The sequence below is a fragment of the Monodelphis domestica genome, chromosome 1 (assembly GCF_027887165.1).
Source record: "Monodelphis domestica isolate mMonDom1 chromosome 1, mMonDom1.pri, whole genome shotgun sequence".
Lineage (NCBI taxonomy): Eukaryota > Metazoa > Chordata > Mammalia > Didelphimorphia > Didelphidae > Monodelphis > Monodelphis domestica.
Window position 1 is genome coordinate 262,141,661 of NC_077227.1, and position 21,335 is coordinate 262,162,995.

Sequence of the window (21,335 nt, forward strand, 5' to 3'; positions counted from 1 at the left end):
CACCTCATATACCCCCCTCTGATAGAATATAGATGGCATGGATAGTATTAAGAAGAAGGGCTAGAAAAGTCAGTTGGGGCCAGACCATAGAAGGCCTTGAATGTCATAGTAAGAAAAAAATTGTTTTCTTGTAGGCCTGTGGTCTCCAAACTTTTTTGTATTATACATCCCTAAAGCAAAATATATTGTCTGTAATTTAAATATATATGATATTGTTTTTTGGTCATTTTTGTCATTTCAGTTTGACTGTCATATACTAATTATTATTTATGTGTATTAGGAAACAGGTAAAAAGAGACATTGAAATGGGTAAGATAAAAATGAAATAATATGATTGGAGTTTCCTGATTAGAAAGTAGAAGTCTTGCAGGTCACTGTACTGACTGAAAACTCCTCCCTACACACACACACACACACACACACACACACACACACAAACACACACAAACACATACACACAAAACACACATACACACAAGCATATAATTACTAATATATAAACACACACATCCAACCCATCAGGGGTTCTTGCTATAGTGATTGCCTGATCTGAGGGACAGCATATGCTAGGAGAAGGGGAGGAGTAACGATTTTCCCAATAGCATCTGTACAGCTACTGTGGGTGGCCAGAGAAGCAAGTTTTAAGTTTAACTGCTCTTTCAGGCTAATGCTCAGCTCAGAATGAAGGAGCTTGAGGGCTTCCAAAAAGGAGGGAAGGTGATGATTGGGGACATATGGAAGATTAAGAGTAAGAATGCTGGTGTTGGAGACAAACTCCACAATTGTTCTACCCTGCAACTCCTGGGGAACAAGATGCCCACCTCCCAGGTTAAACTCATCATCTCTAATCTCATCACCATGCAGCTAATTCAAGTATTGATTTTTTTTAACCCTTACCTTCTGTCTTGGAATCTATACTATGCACTGGTTCCAAGGCTGAAGAGTGATAAGGGCAAGGCAATAGGGATTAAGTGTCTGAGGCCAGATTTGAGCCCAGGACCTCTTGTCTCCAGGCTGACCACTTAACTACCTCCAATACCTACCTCTTTTTTCTCTCCCCTCTAAATGGAGGGATGGAGGACTGAAGGGCCAGAAGGAGTACCAAAATTTTCTCAAAGCTTTCCTTTACAGAGGGCAGAAACTGTATTTTACAAACTTGCTCTACTCTGCATTTGCTTCTCTGCTCCACAGAAGATGCCCCTAGTATACTGTCCCTTTCCTGCCTCCTTTTGTAATTAGATTGTAAGCTTCTTGAAAGCAGGGACTATCTTTTTATTACTTGTATTCCAGTGCCTGGTGCATGGTAAGTGCTTTAAAAATGTTGGCTTGATTAGATTGGATGTGACCCAACTTCTAGTCCTCTGATCAGATAATTGCATATCTCTAGGTAAGAAGTCACTGTAAGTTTTTGAGACCCATAGGATCATTGATCTAGAGTTGAAAGAGACCTTGTGGTTCATCAAGTCCAAATTCCCCCACTTTAGAGCTGAGGAAATAGAGGCCAACAGTGAACCATCAGACTTTCCTAGTATCACTTAGATAGCAAGATCTGAACCCAGGTCTTTTGATTGAAGAGCCAATCTTTTTCATTCTTGTGCATGAAGGGGCAGGTCGGTGATGCAGTGGATAGAGCACTGGGCTTGGAGTCATAAAGAATCAACTTCTGGAGTTCAAATCCAGTCTCATACACTCACTAACTGTGTGACCCTGGGCAAGTCACAACCCTTTTTTGCCTTAATTTCTTCATCTGTAAAATGACCTGAAGAAGGAAATGGAATGTCATTCAACAATCTTTCCTGGGAAAACCCCAAATAGGGTCATGAAGAGTGGAGAGCCCTGAATGACTGAACATCAACAATTTAACCCCCTCAATTTCTGGATTAGGAAATTGAGGTATAAGAAGTGACCTGGCTTGCCCAACGTCCCATAGATAATCAGTGTCAGAGCTGGCATTTGAACATAAGCTCTTCTACTCAATCCTGTGCTCTGATTGATTACAGTGGAGAGAGGATATGGGAAGTAAGCTGTTAGAAAGCTATGTGTTTTAATAAGGAAAGGTGAGGATCCCAGCTCTGGGAACTAGAATTTAGCACCTTAGAACATTCAACTTTAGAAATTAGTTAGTTCTTTAGAGTTGGAAGAAGCATTAGAGGTCATTTAATCCAACCCTATCCAATAAATTCCTCTTTACAATATTGCCAGCTAGCTGTCAACCAACCTCTGCTTAAATACTCCCATGATGTATAATTTAATATTTCACTTCCAGTGATACTTAAATCTGTCTTCTACCCTAGCCCTTTCTAGGAGCAGCAAGGCAGTGCAAGGTATGGATCACTTGCCCTGGAATCAGGAGAACCTGAATTTAAATCTGACCTAAGCTGTGTGACCCTGGACAAACATCTTAACCCTGTTGACTTCAGTTTTCTCATCTGTAAAATGAGTTGAAGAAGGAAATGGCAAACCACTCCAGGATCTTTGCCAAGAAAACCTCAAAAACAGGTCACAAAGAGTCAGACACAACAAATTGACTAAACAATAGCAGTCCTTTCCATTCTTTAAAAATTACTATTAATACTATTAACTTTCTCCTTCGTTTTGCTTCTCTCAAGAAGGCACATACAAATGTCCTCTTCTTATTTTACCTGACATTACTGGTTACAGAAATTAGTAGGACAACAACAACAACAAAAACCAGGTTTGATTTCTGCTCCTGTCACTACTAGCCCTGAGACATTGGCTACCGCCCTCCCTTAACCTCAGTTTCCTAGTCTTTAAAACGGGGATAGTAAGACCTACATATCCACCCCCGTAGGAAAGCTGATAATATAAAAGTATTTCGGTAATGGGAAAGCGTTTTGCATGGCTATTAGACAATTGCCAACCAGTTACTGCTGTCTCGCTATTCCTGGGGTGATGGGATGGAAGTTGGGGGTGGAAATGCCTTCTCTGGTTGTGCTAACCCTGTTCAAGTTGGAAGTAAGGGAGTAATGAAGAGAGCAAGGGCTTTCTTTTTATCCTCCTTGCTTGGGAATTAGGCTGTGCAAACCCAGCTCTTTTACCCAAGTCCAGCGAAGTAGTGAAGGGGAGTGAAAGAGGTGGGAAGGGGGAGAACGACCCCTCCCCCTCCTTTCCTTTTCCCATTGGCTGCTACTTGTCAGTATTTAGACTGCCACTGGCCCTCCGCACAGTCCATCAGGCCTGCCTGGCTCCGCCCCTCCCAGAGTTTATAACGGGGATTCTCATGGCCCAGGGATAAGGCTTTTAACCTGCTACCTCTGTGGGACAGGCAAAGCCCAGTCGAGCCGTCTCAGAAGAGCACGCGCTCGCGGTCCGCTGCACCCCAGGCTCTCCGCCTGCCTCCCTCGCATCCCACCCCCGCTCCCTGTTTCATGACCTTGATTTTTAAAAGCAGCCTCCAGGAGCACCCGCAGAGGGACCTCTCCTCTCTTCTCCCACGAACCGCGAGTCTCCTCCAGGGGCGAAGCAGGGGGTGGGGAGGCGGTGTGTGCCGAGCCTGCTACCCACCCCACGACTGTCGCTGTCAAAATGCTTCCCGGGCGCTGGGGGCGGCTGGTGACTTCCCAGCTGCTCCTGGTGCTAGTGCATCTCCCGCAGACTCCCAGCCACAGAGCTACTGGACCCCGGGTAAGTGCATGCCTGTATAGCCCTCTCCCTGTGCGCAGTAGTCTCTCCCGGGCAGGGAGGCAGGCAGGGGAACGCATAGACTCAGCCCTGCTTCTCCTCCTCCAGCCCACCCCGACTCACCCTTCCACCTAGAGAGAGGCAACTGTGCCTTGTTCCTATGGCATTTCCCCTTACCCCTTAAAAAGGGGGCAAAGGTCTGTTGCTCTCCCTACCTTCCTGCCCTGTGCCCTTGTTGGCTTAATTTGAGAAGAGGTTAGAACAGAGAAGGTTTTCTTCAGTTGCCTTCTCTTACTTTCCCGCAATTTCTCTGGGACTGTCAGGTTACTACAGTCAAGTTAGAAATGTGTTTGTTCCCCACCTCCCATCTCCTGGAGTATTTTGGTCTAAAGGTGCTCAATGTTCTCTCCTGCTTTGTGGTTAATTACTAGTTTCACTATCGCTCCAGTTGTTTCAGCATCCTTCCCTTTCACGACTAAGTCTGCTGATTGCCCCAATTCCTGCTGACTCCTGCTATGTATGGAGTTTCACCTAAAGTATGGGTTTCCTGTTGTCACAACCTGCAACTGCTTCCTCGGTGCTAGGGGCTCAGGCAGGGAACAGTACTCCTCTTCGCCATCACCTCCTCCCCCACCCCCACCTAGCCCGTTTTGAGTTATCTATCCACTGGCAAAACAAGATCTTGTGTGTTATTTTGTGTGTATGTGTGTGTATTTTAAACGACCATTTCTAATGAAATCAAAACAGAAAACCTTAGTGCTCCTATATAGAGAACATAACTGAAATGCTGGAGTGAGGGATTGGCAAATAGCTATATAATGAGAGAATAGAAGAAAAAATGTGCAGTATGAAGTAGCAACTCTCCATGCTTCCAACACTACTCTGTTTGGAAGTTGTATGATTCTGACCTTTGCTCTATTTGGAAAGAGGAATAAAATGCAATTCCTTTTCAGGGAAAAAGGATTGTCCCTGGTATACTATTGATAACTCTGTTGTGAATTTCCTGGATAGATTTCTCTTTGCAATTTTAAGGGGAAATGATTTTGTGGTCATTAAGAGTTCAGTTTCTTCAGGCAATTTCTAGGCCAGGAATTAGTTACCTACTCATCTGAACCCAGGAATAGCTGTTATCTCAAAGTAATATGAAAGTTCAATGTATAAAAGAAAGTAAGCTTGATTTTTATGAAAGCCAACTGATTTCTCCATCAGTGTGCTTCACTAAATATTCTCACTGGCTTTCCCCCCTTGTATCTGCTTGAAAAATCTCAGAATCTTTATTAGCCCAAGTACCTCTATATGGGAATCATCTTTATAGCAGTAGCTTGAGTATGAAAGGAGAAAATGGCAAGGCAGTGGAGAGACTTAATCACTCATCAGGCATAGTGATTTCTTTTGAAGCCCCTTTATCATTGTGAGATCAGTGCTCTAACCACTCTAAGAAAGAAAAGTGTTTGTCTGTGTTAGGCTCTACCTTGCTTTTATGACCAGATGTGTAACAGCAGCAGTTAAAATGTGGCAGATTAGACCCAGTATGTGTCCTAAATCCTTGGCAGCAGGGTTTTTCAAGGTTGAAAAGTAAAGGCTTTGTATGAGTGACTTTTATGATTGTAGATGATGCCTTTTAAATGAAGCCACTTGATTTGATATTAAAGCCTCTTAAACTGAGAGGTTGGATGAGCAAGGGTGTTCCTTTCAACTAATTAGGAACAGCAAAGATTGGAGAAATAGACTAGAGTTCTTTCAAATAAAATAAAGATGCCAGCCTCCCCACCATGATGGCAAAAATTAGTTTATCTTAACAAATGATTTGAGGGTGAAATCTTGCCTTACATTCCTAGCTTAATAAGTTCCTCTTTCTTCATTTATTACTTAGAATAAAACTTTTTTTGAGAAATGTAGCTCATATCTTTTATTTTGTACTACAATTATTTTTGTATTGGTCATTTCTTCCAGTGCCTAATACCATAGTCTGTACACAGTAGGCTCTTAATAAATCATTGCTCAGTAAATGAATTGACCAATTGATGACTCTCCCTCTGCCTCCCCTCCTCCCTAGCTCCTTTAGCTCATCAATTCAATACAAGTGGTGGTACATAAACAATAAATTGAATAGGCTTCTGTGTCTTCCACTCACACACACCCACTTCTAACCCCTTAAACACGTGAGCCAAAACACGTGAGCCAATGATATATTTTGGATTTTACCAGGAGTAAATTCTCTGTTTGAGTTTGTGGTTGCCTTAAGTTATTTAATAGATTTAAAGCATTAAAATTATGTTCAAATAAAGGTCTTAAAGGCCAGACCTGACTCAAATGTTCTGGAAGTTCAGGTTAGAAATTAGAATGAGATGAGACACTTCTAGACCACCTAATAGTCAAAGAAAGAAAATTTACTTAGCCATTGTATGGAAAGGATACTCAGCAAGGATACAGGACTCGTTCAAGTAGATGCAGCCCATTTTATCTTTGTAGAGAAATGGATCTGGTCAGCAGAGTATGATGACATACATGACAGTGGGACATTTGCTCTGACTCCCTGTGAACTAGCTTCTTTAATGCTCCTTGGTTCTGGACTAGTTCAGGCTCAAGGATAGTTTCCTTACCTTTTCTGGAAAACCCCAAATAGTTAAGATTTATGAAATATTTTAATGTTACAAGCTACCTTATGAATATTATCTCATATAATCTTCACCATAATCCTGTGAGGTAGTGCAACTATTATTCCTATTTACAGAAGAAGAAACTGAGGCTGAGGGAAATTACTTGCCCAGTGTCACACAGTGAGTAAGTATCTGGGGCAGGGTTTAAACTTGGGTCTTCCTGTCTCAAAGCCAGTACACTCCCTATGTGGCATGAACCATGGAGTAAAATATATAAGAGGCCATAACTCTCTTGCATTTATTTAACTTGTCCCAAGATCTGAGTTAATACTGAGACTCATCCTGAACTTGGTCATTATTCCTTGGCCCATCATTCCATATCTCATCCTCCCTGAGAGCTTTATCACATCAAATGTATCAACTCTTTGCCCATTTAGAGGTCTCAGCTTGGGTAGTGTCCCCTACTTCCATAAGGGCTAGGTAGAGACTCTTTCTCACTTACTTCCAGGTTTGCCACCAGGTTGGCTAAAGGCTCTTCTTTCTCTGGTAAATTCACAATGATCACAGTCATGCAACAGCTAGGTACCATGGTAGATAGAGTGTCGGACCCAGAGGCAGGAAGACTCTTAATCCTCAGTCCAGATCTGGCTCCAGATATTTACTTAATTCTGTTGGCCTCAGTTTCTCCATTTGTCAAAAGAGCTGGAGAAGGAAATGGCAAACCACTCTAATATTATTGCCAAGAAAACCCTAAATGGGGTTACAAGGAATCAAACACAACTGAAATGATTATAAAATAAAAACAAATATTATTAGAAATCAATAGACTTCACAATTCCACCCGCTGGTCTCCAAATCCTTTCTGTGATGTTATGTGAAGCATCCTGAAGGAAAGGAGATCTGCCAAATGAGTCATTTCCTCAGATTTCAGAGAGCCCTCTGAGTAGTCTGGGACCTTGACATGCAGGAAACTGTACAGGAGATGGAATAAGGAATGGTCCTCCTCTCAGGAGGCAACTGAGATAATGTCTAAAATCAGTCCATCCTTATCTGGTAAATCTTCCAGAAGCCAATGGCCCAGAGAGACTTCCCCTTCCTGGATTAGTGTTGATTCATTGAAGACATCGCTTATAGGATGTGGGGCAAGGGGCCATGATGAAACTTGCGTTTAAAAAGTTTAAATGTTGTTTAAAGAGCTAATTCCAGGGTTAAACACTCTAAGTAGTATGGAAATGGTACAAGAAGGGTTAAAATTCAGGAGTCTTGATGCTCAATCACAGACCTTCTTGAGGATGAAGTAAGAACCCTGATCAAAGAATGGAGTTTAACAAGGAAGAAGGATATATTCTGTGTGAGCTTTGGTTGTGGTTGCCACAGTGACAAACTCAGCTGGTACAATGACATATCAACAACAAAAGGGCAAACCTCTTGCCTCAAAATGAAGGAAGGCCAGTATTAGCAATATGCTCATTGGAGGCTAGTGGGAAACCATGCAGGATTGTGCCATGCTAGTCTTTTGGAGGTGGGCATTGATTGATAAGAGAAGAACATTGCTTCATCCTTAGGGGGATCATATGATCCTATATGTATTGCAAAATAGCATCATAGCCCCCCCCCCCCAAGTCCAGATTGGCTCTAGCAGAGTGTATATGATGAGTCTGATGAGTTTTGGCATATTCCATCAATAGCTATGAGTTAGAGGGAGGCATCTGGAAAATTCCTCCACTGGGGATCTAACTCCAAAAAAGAGAAACTTAGATGTCTAGCTTTGTTCTCTCTAGGCTCCAGACCACTTGACCAGTCCCATAGCTATTGCCAGGAATCAACATAGATGAAATTCCTATCTACCATGTCCCTCAAGGATCCCATATGTCAACTATGTGGTCCCACATTTGAGTCCTCTGGGAGGATTTGACAGAATCTCTATTCTGCCGGATATCCCTCTTAGCTTGATTAATGTTAGTGGTAATTAGATGGTACCGTAGACAAAATGCTGACCCTTAATGAAGACCTGAGTTCAAATCTAAGCTTCAGACACTAACTACCCAGGGTAAATCACTTGGCTTCTGCCTCAGTTTCCTCATCTACAAAATGGGGATAATAATACCCTCTTTATTGGGTTATAGTAACCTGATATAATAGAGTTGCTGTGAAGATCATATGAGATAATATTTATAAAGTGCTTAGCACAGTGCCTGGCACATAGTAGATACTTAATAAATGGTTATTTCCTTCCTTCCTTCCTTCCTTCCTTCCTTCCTTCCTTCCTAGCCTCTGAAATGCACTTGAGCATGTTTTTTCTAGCAGCAGATAGTGCTCTTGTTGAACCAGGCAAAATTGTGATTATCTCAAGATCAGGTCCTCATAGGTAGGGGTGCCATTGGGCTAGTGGAGGAGTCAAGGTGTTGGAACTTGGATTGGAGATCCCTCTCTCTGAAAGAATCAAGACCTGTTTTTGAAGGGGTGCTAATACTACCTAAGGAACTGGGTAAGATATTTAATGTACAATTTCCATTTAACAAAAGAATCTTGTGCTCTATCTTGTTAGGATGACCATCTTATTTCATGTGACTCATAATAAATAACTCTTACTAAAGTGTGATAAAATTGGTTCATTAGCAACTTGGAACCAGTAATATCTGAGTCACTGCTTTTCAAAAGTGGCAAAGTGAATGACTGCTTCTGGAAATTCTAGAAGCCAAAGTCTACTAATAATTTGGTTTGGCCATGCCTAGAGGCTTGCTGAAGGTGCTATTCTAATCCTCATATGATATAAAACCTTACAGAGATTACTGGACCTGATTCATGTCTTCCAAATGTTGTAAAATGTACTGGACCCAACTAGGAGAGGCAGATATGTGGGTGGCTTGGTCAATGGGACCATCAGTAATCTAAATGGAGAGAGTGGGTTTTCCAAATCCCAGAATTCAACAAACCTCTGGATTATCTTTTTTTTTAGGGTGGAGTTGTTTGGAGCTAATTCTTGACTTTATCCAAAATCATCTGAATTTTCCTTATCCATTCTTTGCCCCAAACTGGACTGAGTAGACTAAATATCTAGGTTCATTATAGGGATAATTTTCATTTCTTCTTCTTGCTTGACCTAAGGCATGTGTCCATTACTTCTCAAGAAAGGAAATTTCTCTTGGATTTCTGCTCACCAAACTCCAGAAGTGTCCAGAGAATTCAGGTAGGCAGCCATTGGGAAGAATTGGGAATTCCTTCCCAGGTGAAATCAAACAACTTCTGACTAGTTTCAGCTGCAGGGTTAAAAAAAAAAAAGCATTGGTAAATTCAATAATTTCATGCCTCTCACTAGGTGCCTGGGCTATCAAATTTTCTATGTTGATGAGGTCAGGAATGATTGCAATGATGAATCTGAAAATGTTGCTCAACTTTTTCCAGTTCACTGTGTGCCAGGCATCACCTCCCCACCCCCCTTTTTTTTTTACCAACAAACTAGAATCCTTGTAAAGAGAATTACAATCTCCTTCATCCCCATCACTAGGGAGGCAATATCTTTCATCTTTCTTCCATCCCAGATCTTATATTATTTGTAGCTATACAAGATAGTTCAGGTAATTCTAAGAGTTTCTGTTTGACTCAGAACACAATAACAGGCATGGAGGTTGCCAAAAGGATCATATAGATGCTGAAGAATTCATAAGACTGATTGTGGGTTGAGATCTTCCCACATTCCTTGGTAATCTGTCCTTTGAAGCCTTCAATGGACAGTAAAATGTCTTTATGATTCTATTAAGGGACCCCTGGTATAATAGTAATCTGGTTACCAGTATCTAGGAGCCCTTTGTACATACAATGGCTCTTCCCTTTCCAGGCTAGTATAACTTGGGCGTATAGGGTCTGATTTCCCCATAGTCCTACAGTTAGGATGAACTTAACCTTAAGGGAACTTTGGCCTTTGGCCCTTGCCCTTGAAGCCCCTCAAATCTATATACAGTGAACTAAAATTGGGTAGGGGCTTAAGCTTGGATAGGGCAAAAGAGTTGTTACTTCCCTGATTCCAGATACCAGAATACAAGTTTTACTGGTATCCATAAAACTGGTGATCAATTAGCTCCTTATTAACTGCATGTTCCATGAACCATATATATAGTTCCTTCTAGTCAAGAAAAAATCCACCTCAACTGTGGCACATTTGTATAGCATCTGGCCATTTCCAGTATTACTATGTGCATTGATGGCTATTTTTTTAGCCACTATTAACCTTATCTTCTATTCAGATTTAACTATTGATATGCCCATGCTTATGTAGGGTCATGGTAAGATAGGTACATAGGTAAAGCTTCATGCCATTTAGGCAAAGTTCTACCCAGAAGATGGGACTCTAATTACACAAGCTGGTCATAGGATGAAGTATGCTATGTGTTGTGGTGAGGTAGGGTTTGGGGGGAGTACCCAGACTTGGTCTCCCAAACTCATCTCTTTTAGGAACTTCACTTCCTTCCTTGCAAATCCACATTGGGCAACCAGATATAACAGAAATTCATCTTTATGAGGTTAGGCATGAACAACTTCCCTTAATAGTTCCCTAAGGGAACTTTGCAAAAATAAGTTCTATAAGCATATAAAACTTTAGAACTCATCTGAGTTGTGGAAATCTTCAAATTGGCTCCACTGGACCACAATTTCAACTACCAGAGAGTCATTAGGTTGATTAAATTTCTTCAAATTCTTCAGGTCCTTGATGATAAGTATCCCCCCCAAAACACACACACATACATATAACCCCATGAAGGGGGGTGGTAGAGATAGTAATAATATATCCCCAAGGCTTTTGAACCACCAGTGATAGATCCCAATTTCCCTTACTTTGGCTTCTATTCTCTTACTTTATAGCCTGAATCTCAACAGGATTTAACACCTTTTCCAGCTAAATCTTTAGGTTAGAGACCATATGTTCTGCCTCTATCCTGACAGTCCCTGCCCCCATTAGCATTACCCCCTTTTGCTTATACTGTTAATAGATCCATCATCCATGCCTCTGCTCTTGTGTCCTGGTCCTTAAAAACCAGGAGTTTTATTCTTAGTTGTTGAAAAGTAGTGAACTAGAGTTTTCATTTGTATGTTCCATTTTCCATATGTTAGCAATTTCTCTAGAACTGTTAGTAGTCACCAAAGTGGGCTTCCTCCCCCCCACTCCCAGTATTATCTTTAAACTCTTCATCAACCTTCTTTAGCCTAAAACAAACTAATTCCTTTGAGTTGGTGAGGTCTTTTTTCTGTCCCATTTAGAGGAGCCTCAATATGTCACTAGGAGGACCTTTACCATGGGATATGGTGCTACTTTATCTGGCCATCTAATCATCCCATCCTTGGCATACCTTTCCCTCATCTTCAGCCATAATGCCATTTAGATAAAATTCTAGTTTAATCATCCAAAATGTAATTGACTAGACCTGAGTCACACCAGTCTGATAGCTCAAATTCTAGACTGGAATGAAATGAAATATGCATAAATAGTCTAACAGTTAACAAAAGAAGGTTTACTAAGCCATAGAATGGCAAGAATACTCAGCAAGGATACAAGACTGGTTAAGGTCTACCCAATGTCTCCATAGAGAAATATACTTAATCAGTAAAGAGTGAAGATTTGCATGGCTAAGTAGTCTGATAGGCACTGACTCTTTGTGAATGGCCCTCAAGCAACAGGAAAACCACATTAATGATTGGAGTAGCTACTTTGCTTTGTGAGGTTTGGAGGAGGAATTAGATAATTCTAATATTACAAAGTAATACAAAAGGAATAAGAAAATATTGAAGGCAACTGAGTATTAGTTTAACTATGCTATTAATATCTCCTTGATATTAAACCTATCATTTGTAGAATCTCATAATTATCAGGGATCCTATTTTCTTTTTTCTTCAAGATCCAGCATATAATGAGAGTTACAAAATTCATTTTCTCACATTAAGAACAGTTCCAACTATTACACATATTGTTGACAAGATAATAATCCTACATGGCAGAATTTCCAGGTATCAGAAAGTCAACTGTAGGTAGAGATCCTAGTTTCTTGCTCTAACTCTTCAATGATTAAGAGGTGACCAAGAGTGGCACTAATAAAAGTGAGAATACCTGGTTTGCTATAGCATTCCAACTGGCAATCCCTGCATATCTTTGGTTCATCTTTTGAGTGACAGGAAATTGAGGTGTGACATTTTTCTTCAGTAGCCTCTCAAGAAAATCAAGATTGTCCCTCCTAATTAGAGAAATGCAAATCAAAACAACTCTGAGGTACCACCTCGCACCTAGCAGATTGGCCAAAGGAAAATAAAAAAAATGTTGGAGGGAATGTGGCAAAATTGAGACTAATACACTGCTGGTAGAGTTGTAAGTTGGTCCAATCATTCTGGAGGGCAATTTGGAACTATGCCCAAAGGGCGCTAAAAGACTGGCTGCCCTTTGATCTAGTCATTGCACTGCTGGATTTATACCCCAAAGAGATAATAAGGAAAAAGAATTGTACAATAATATTCATAGCTGTGCTCTCTGTGGTGGCAAAAAAATTGGAAAATGAGGGGATTCCCTTCAACTGGGGAATGTCTGAACAAATTGTGGAATCTGTTGGTGATGGAATACTATTGTGCTCAAAGGAATAAGTAACTGGAGGAATTTTGTGGGAACTGGAACAACCTCCAGGAATTGATGCAGCATGAGAGGAGCAGAACCAGGAAAACATTGTACACAGAGACTGATACACTGTGGTAAAATTGAATGTAATGGACTTCTCCATTAGTGGCAATGCAGTGATCCTGAACAACTTGGAGGTATCAATGAGAAAAAAACACTTTCCAAATTCAGAGGAAAAACTGTGGGAGTAGAAACACAGAAGAAAAACAACTTCTTGAATACATGAGTGGAGTGGATATGGTTGGGGATGTAGACTCTAATTGAATATCCTAATGCAAACACCAACAACATGGAAATAGGTTTTGATCAAGGACACATGTAATACCCAATGAAATTGCGCATCGGCTGCAGTAAGGGTGGGGGTAGGGGAGGGAGGGAAAGAATATGATTCTTATAACCAAGGAATAATGTTCTAAATTGATGAAATAAATTAATTTAAATAAAAAAAACAAAACCCCATATCCAATACCCATATAAAGAAGTAAAAAATCAAATGTTTTCCTTCTGAAAAAAAATGACAGATATTTGTACAGAAATATTCATAGCTGTGCTCTTTGTGGTGGCAAAAAATTGGAAAATGGGGGGATGCCCATTGATTGGGGAATGGTTGAACATATTGTGGTATCTGTTGGTGATGGAATACTATTGAGCTATGAGAAACAATATACTGCTTGATTTCCATACAAGCTAGAAAGACGTCCACAAACTGATGAGGAGTGAAATGAGCAAAACCAGGAGAACATTGTACACACAGACTGAAAAATTGTGGGATGATCATATGTAATTGACTTTGCTACTGATAGTAGTGCAATGATCCAGGACAATCCCAAGGGACTTAAAGGAAAACTATCTATATCAAGATAAAGAACTGTGGGAATAGAAACACAGAAGGAAAACATTTGATTTTTCATTTGTTTATAGGGGTACTGGACGTGGGGTTTTGGTTTTTTAAAAGATTATCACAAAAATGAATAATATGGAAATAAAAAATCAAAATTGTGCCCTTTAGGCTTAACTTTATCTGACTCACTAGTTGAATTCCCCTGAGACTTAATTTCTCCCCCCTCTTTTGGTTTTCATTAAATTCTTGCCTTTCATTTGGCATTGCATATCAGTCACTGTTAACTGTCAAATTTATGCCTATTCTGTAGGAAGGCCTTCATTTTTTTTTTGAAGCAAAGAGGTTCTCAGATCAGGGCAGACACTTGCAATATTAGTATTCTTTGAGGTAAAAGAGACTTTACTATTCCTTTAAAGCAGTGTTCCTACAGAAACTTCTCTATTGTGAAATTTATATACCAGTAGAAGATAAATTTGTACTGCAGTTCCAAATGCATCAAGAAAATTGTGACTCCTTCTTGATGATTATTACTTGTATACTACATGAAAAGAAAAAAACAAACCATGGTTTGTGGATACTAAGCTTTGAGTGCTTAGTTGGTAAGGAGATTTAAAAAATTTCTGATAAATATATTTTTTAAACCTTTGCTTTCTGTCCTCATAACAACTCTAAGACAGAAGGACAAGAGCCAGGCAAACAGGATTAAGTGACTTGCCCAGGGTCCCACTGCTAGAGTATCTGGGGTCACATTTGAAACCAGGTCCTTCTGTCTCCAGGCTTGGCTCTCTATCCACTGTGCCAATTAGCTGTCCCATTGATGAATTTTAAAAGAATAGAGCCAAAGTTAGCTTTTATCTTACATTAAAATTCTGTAATTACACTCCCAGTTTTAGACATACCCAAAGATATGACTCAAATTTAGTAGATGAGATTCACACACAATGCAATAATGGAGGGGGGAGAAACTAGTTTCAATTCTACATTTTTTTTGTTCCTTCTCTTTACCATCCCCTCACTTAAATCTATAGTCCACTTGATATATTAGCTCAATTTGGGTCTTGATGCTCTCTGTTCACTGGAACACCTGCCTTGTAAACACGGGGGTAGGATAGGGAGACTTACCTGAGAAGCAACTGGTAAGAATGAAAGACAAAGGGCTTAAGTTGAAGACTTTGACTGCCTCAAGACTGTCCCCACTCCAATCCATCCTCCATTCAGCTAAATCATTGAAATGATTTTCCTAAAGTGTAGGTCTGATCATCACTCCCCTAATCAATCAACCTCAGCCCTTCATGACCTAACCCCATCCTGCCTTTCCAATCTTTGATCCAGTGGTTCTTGCCTCCTGCCTCTTCTATGAGCAAGGCATTCCATCTCTCAGATCCAGACTGTCCCCCTCTCTAGCTGTCCCCCATGCCTGGAATATTGTTGTCCAACTGCTATGACTTCTAACCTCCATGGCTTCCTTTAAGTCCCAGCTAAAATCCTATGTCCTTCAGGATGTCTTTCCTAACCCCTCTCAATGACAGTGCCTCCTTTCTGTTTATTATTTTCTATTGATCCTGCATATAATATATTTGCATGTTTTCTCTCTCATGTTGTAAGCTCCTTGCAGGCAGGGACTTGTTCTATTTCTCCCTGGAACTTAACACAGTGCCTGACACATGATGCTTAATAAATATTGATTGATTGATTGAGATGCATATCTAAGATGTTGGTGATAAAAATACCATTAGCTGACTCAAGTGGCAATCTTATTGATTCCATGGATTAAATGTAGTTGTCCTCTCCCCTGGTACAGCTAACAGGTGATTAGGTCAAGAGCTTCAGGTTAAAAGAGCCTGGGCTGAAGATTTGCTTCTGAGTTGATATTTTTTCTCTCTTTCTTCTCCTTTTTACCAAAAAACTGGAGGAAGGAGCAGCCATGGCCCCATTTAGCAGGTAAAGGTCCTCCGAGAAGGATTTGAATCACATAGAGGTTTAATTGTTCAGCTAGCCAGGTTTCTGGTATTCCTGCTTGAAGCATCAGGATGCAAAGCCACGTCTTTCTACATTTGTCACTGCAAAATTATTTCAGGAAGGACAAGGGTTGACTTGGTGAAGAGAAATCGATCAGGGCAATTCCTAATGTCTGCCAAACAGGATTAGCATTGTACAATATTTGCTCAATGGGAGATCATGATTCTAGGTAGAGTAAAGGTTAAGGGGTAGATGGAAAATTGGATTTCCACTTAATTGATCCATCTTCTCCCTACCCCTAAAAAAGATAACTTTACACACCAAACTAAGTTCATTATACTAATTAGAGGACTTTCCCTTTTCATATTTTAATATTAATTTTCACTTTAGTATTCATATTTCCCTTCAAGTTTGTTGCATTGAGAAAAATGCCTAATAGACAATTCCTTTTTAAATTAATTTTTAAATCAGGCCTGTGATTTCATTGTATCAGGGTTAGAAATACCCTCAATTAATGTAGATCAGCAAACAGTGTTGATGTTACTTGAGTCACTTCGAAGTAAAACTACTTTCCTAGAGATCATAGCTCTAGTATGTGTCAGACTATCAATGCCTATGTTGCGTGAAAGATAGTATTTTCTGACTTTAAAAATATGCACTTGTATTAAATATAACATATTGTGTGAGATATACATTCTATGTTAAAAAAGTATTTTGTATTAACTGCCTAATTTATTTACTCCTGGGCAAGCTAGATGGTGAAGTGGATAGAGTGCTGGGCTTGGAGTCAGGAAGACTCATCTTCCTGAATTCAGATCTGGTTAGCTGTGTGACCCTGGGCCAGTCACTTAACTCTGTTGGCCTCAGTTTCTTCATCTGTAAAATTAGTTGGAGAAGGAATGGCAAACCATTCCAGTATCTTTGCCAAGAAAATCCCAAATAGGGTCACAGAGTCAGACACAACTAAAACAACTGAACAACAAAATTGTTTACTTCCATTCATGGTTTTGCTGACACTCTAAGTCCCAAATTCAGGCTATCCTTGAAATGTCACTGGGAAAAACATTGGGATTCTGTGAGAGAGGCCCAAGATTAGCTAGTCCAATTTTTTGGTTTACAGATAAAGAAGATGAGGCATGCATGGGGAGGTGACTTGCCCAAGGTCATCTAAATAGAAAGTTGGGAATTAGTAGAAAGTTGGCAGTGATTCTAAATCTAGTGCTTACAAAATGAGAGTGTTGCAAGAGACCCCAGAAAGCACCTAACTCAGCCTTTCCCTACTTAGGAATCCCATCTACAACTTCCCAACAAGGGATCATACCCCTTTTTCTAAAGCTCTCCAGTGCAGAGTCCTCTCCCTTACTCACCCATTCTACTCTGGGTGATTAATTTTTCCAAAGTTTTTTCTTCATATTGTGCCTAAATCCACTTATTTGCAGCTTCTATTCATTATTCCTGGTTCTACCATCCAGGATTAAGTAGAACAAATCTAATTCTTCTTTTACCTGGCAGGCCTTCAGATATTTGAAGATAGCCAAGTCCCTCTTTCCTCTAAGCCTTGACTTTGTTGTTCAATTGTTTTTAGTTATGTCTGGGTCTTCATGACCCCATTTGGGGTTTTCTTGGCAGAGATAACTGGAATGGTTTCTCATTTCCTTCACCAGCTCATCTTACAGATAAGGAAACTGAATTAAGTGACTAGCCCAAGTTCACACAGCTAGTATATGTCTGAGGCCAGATTTGAACTCAGGAAGAGGACCCAATACTTTATCCACTATGCTGCCCCTAAGATGTGGCTACTCCATACCAAATATTCCTAGTTCCTTTAGCTGATCCTCTTCTGACATGATCTTCAGTGTACTTACAGTCCTAATGAACCTTCTCCAAATACTCTCTCTTGTTAATATATTTTCTAAAAAGAAGGTAGCCAGGACAAAAACCATGTTTCATATGTGGGACCAATGTAGAACAAAGCAAAAATATCACCTCCTTACTCTTGGATACTTTGATTTTCTTAATATACCTTTTTCGTCTACTTTGTAGCACTTGTTGACTTGGTGAGCATTAAGTCCACTGAAAACTATCATCAAGCCATTCTTCTTGTTTTAGAGATTTTTACACATGAGTTTATTGCCATTAAATTCTATCTGATTTAGATTCATTCTTTCATTATAGCATGCCAAGGTCTTTTGGAGTTTTGGTCCTCAAAGCAAGCATTCTGTGCTATTTTTCTGACATTTGTGTCATCTGTAAATTTGATGAATGCCATAATGTACAGTATATTTTATTCAAGCCATTGACAAAAATGTAGCCTTGTAATGCAGGGCTAAAGATAGGTCTCTAAGGTATCCTACTAGAGCTAGTCTTTCCAATCTCTTTCCAAGTTGTCATTAGACTACTGATCATACAAATAGTTTCGAATTGACCTAACTACGTTTTTTTTTTCTTGTTCTCACTTTTTTTTTCTAACCAGAGGCAATGTGATGTAATGGATGGAGTGCTAGACTTGGAATTTGCAAGATCTGGTTTGAATCTCACCCCTGACACTTATTAGTTGTATGACCAAAGGCAAATTATTTAACTTAGCCTAAGTTTCACTAGAGGCAGTTGTGAAAATCAAATGAGATAATGTATATAAAGTGTTTTATGAACTTTAAAGTGCTATAAATGTCAGTTTTCATTAAAAATTTTTATTGATTCTGTTTCAAAGTCAGTGAATTAGGAGTTATTAAGTATTTATGATGTCAGGCACTGTGCTAAGCACTGAGGATACAAATACAGACAAAAAGAATGAAAGTTCTTTTCCCTCAAAGAGCTTATATTCCAATGGGGGGGTGTTATACATAAAAGGGAGTTAAAATTTTGGAGTAGGAGAGGGTACTGTCCTGGGGAGTCTAATAACAGAATCCAGAACATCAGAATCAGAGCCAGTAGAGGAATGAAAGGTGGTTCTCAAAGCATCTTATAAACACCCCTTATACTCCACTTCCATATAATCTACTTCCAACTGGATCACAAATGGCTTTGAATTTGTTATACTCACATTTAAAATGACCATGTTTTATATAATTATTATTACATATATTTTTGTGATTCTACTTTTTTCTCTCTGCCTTACTTCCTACAAATCTTCCTATATTTAAATTCTTTAAATTTGTCATTCCTTATGGCCCAATATTTTATTTCATCCATAGACCATGATTTGTTCAACCATTCCCAAATTTGGGGTCCTACAATTTTCCAGTTTATTGCTCTTACAAATAATGCTACGAATCTCATACAGATTATTCATTTTTGGTTGTTGTCAAATGCATCCTTGGTAATGGTATAAACTCATTAACTATTTAGCTTTAAGTGAATAATTCTGTAACTCTTCTTATATTTCCAAATCATTTATCCAAATGTTTGGATCAATTCATAGCTCTACCAGCAGTGAATTAATATGTTTGATTTTCCTCATCCTTGTTGTTGATCTTTTTTAATCATTGATGAGTGTGAAGTGATCTTAATTGCTTTTATATATCCTTCTTTGATTTGGAGCAAACTTGAATACCTTTTTATTTTTTTGATAATTTATTTTTCCAACTACATGTAAAAATTTTAACATTTGTTTTCTAAAAATTGCGTTACAAAATCTTTCTATTCCCCCCCTTCCTCCTCCTTTCATGAGAGAGTAATTTGTTATAGGTTATAAACATGTACCAAACATTTCTATATTAATTATGCTGAACACCTTTTTATATGGTTGCTGAAAGTTCATTTCTTCTTTTGAGAATTTTTTTGATTATAGCCTTTGAATACTTATCTATAGGGAAATGACTTTTTTCTTCTAGGTTTATACTTATAAGGCTTTATCGGATAGCCTATGTAAATATATATATATATATATATATAAATATATATATTTATATATATATATATATACATATATATATGTAGGACTGGAAAAGACCTCAATCTTATCCAGCTTTCTCATTTTACAGATTGAACTGAGGGCCAGGAAGTTGGAATGACTTGTCCACGATCACACAGATAATTATTATCGAAAGTAGGATATGAACCCAGGTAGAAGGGCAACTAGGTGGTGCAGTGGATAGAGAGCCAGATCTGGAGTCAAGAAGTTTCATCTTTCTGACCCCAAATCTGGCCTCAGACACTTATTAGGTATGTGACCTTGGGCAAGTCACTTAACCCCATTTGTCACAGATTCCTCATCTGTAAAATGAGCTAGAGAAGGAAATGGCAAATCACTCCAGTGTTGAAAACCCCCACAGGCAGGGGTCACAAAAACTCAGACACACCTGAACATAACTAAACAACAATCTCTTACTAGAAAGCCAAATTTTTCCTTAGTCCATATCTCTTCTTTGTATTCCATTGTTTTTATTTTTTAAATGTTTAAGTAGCCTATCTTATCCATTATGTTTCCAATCCACAGCTGAAAAATATACTTTTTTTGTTATTGTTCTAGGACTTTTTAATTGTACTATCTTTTAAAATTTAAGGCATTGGTCTGTTTTGAATTTATTGTGCTATATGATGTAAGATATGATCTCAGTCTATTTTTCTGCAAGATTATTAGCCTATTTTCATAGCAAATCTTGCCAAATAGAGTTTCCACCCTACTACATTATATTCTCACATTTATGAAAGATTAGAGCATTTTTTCAAAGTCTTAATTTGTTATATTCACCAACTTTTCAATATTTTATTCAGTGTATATAGTTTGACATATACTTTATGATATAATTTGAAATATGACAATATTAAACTGTCTTTATTCCTGTTTTTTTAATTATTTCCCTAAATATTTTTTAATTTCACCCCCCTCCCATATGAATAAATTCTGGTAGCTCCCTATAACCTGTTATATAAAATTCTCTGCTTTTAAAGCCCTTTATAACCTGACCCGTCCTGCCTTTCCAGGCTTCTTATACCATACTCTTCTTTTTACTCCCAGCCTCATGCACTCTGTGATCCAATGACACTGGCCTCTTTACCATTTCTTGAACAAGACATTCCATCTTGGACTCCAGGCATTTTCACTGGCTGTCTTCCATGTCTGGAACTCTCTCATCTTAATGGCAGCTTCTTGGCTTTCTTCAAGTTTCATCTAAGTTCCCATCTTCTGCTAGTTTTTCCTTGAACTCCTTCATCTTAATGCTTTCTTTGTGAAATTATTCCCAATTTATCTTTTAAATATCTTCTTTGTTCACAGTAGTTTGCATGTCATCTCCTCTATTAGACTGTGAGCTCCTGAGAGAACAGACTGACTTTTTGTTTGTTTATATTTTGCCTTTTTTGTACCTCCAGCTCTTAGAAAAATGTCTGGCACAAGGAAGATAACTAATAAATGCTTATTGACTGTTCGATTATTTTACTTTGTGTAATATTGGAAAATATTTCATTTGTATGGTATTATTACAGCATTAAATCTGCAGATTTGTTTGATAGTATAATCAATTTGCAATTTTATCTGACTTAGTCATGAATATTGATTGTCTATTTAACCATCTTTTACTTATATGAAAATTGTTTTTTCCAGTTGTATTTATTTAATTCTACTAGGTTTACTCTGGTATATTGAATACCTTTTTGTTTTAAGTAATATTTCGTTCCTTTGTTTGTTTGTTGTTGT

General features: G+C 38.8%; 1 protein-coding gene across 2 annotated transcripts in view; it reads left to right on the top strand.

Moving 5' to 3' along the window:
- The first annotated feature begins 3,186 nt into the window (after positions 1 to 3,186).
- Positions 3,187 to 21,335, top strand: part of SMOC1 (SPARC related modular calcium binding 1) — a 207,749-nt gene continuing 189,600 nt past the window's right edge. The window contains exon 1 of one of the 2 annotated variants that reach the window (XM_007472901.3): positions 3,187 to 3,645. In XM_007472901.3, coding sequence (XP_007472963.1) covers positions 3,547 to 3,645 — 99 coding nt within the window. In that variant the 5' untranslated portion in view covers positions 3,187 to 3,546. The remainder of the gene's footprint in view (positions 3,646 to 21,335) is intronic. The other variant, XM_007472900.3, reaches the window with a different exon arrangement.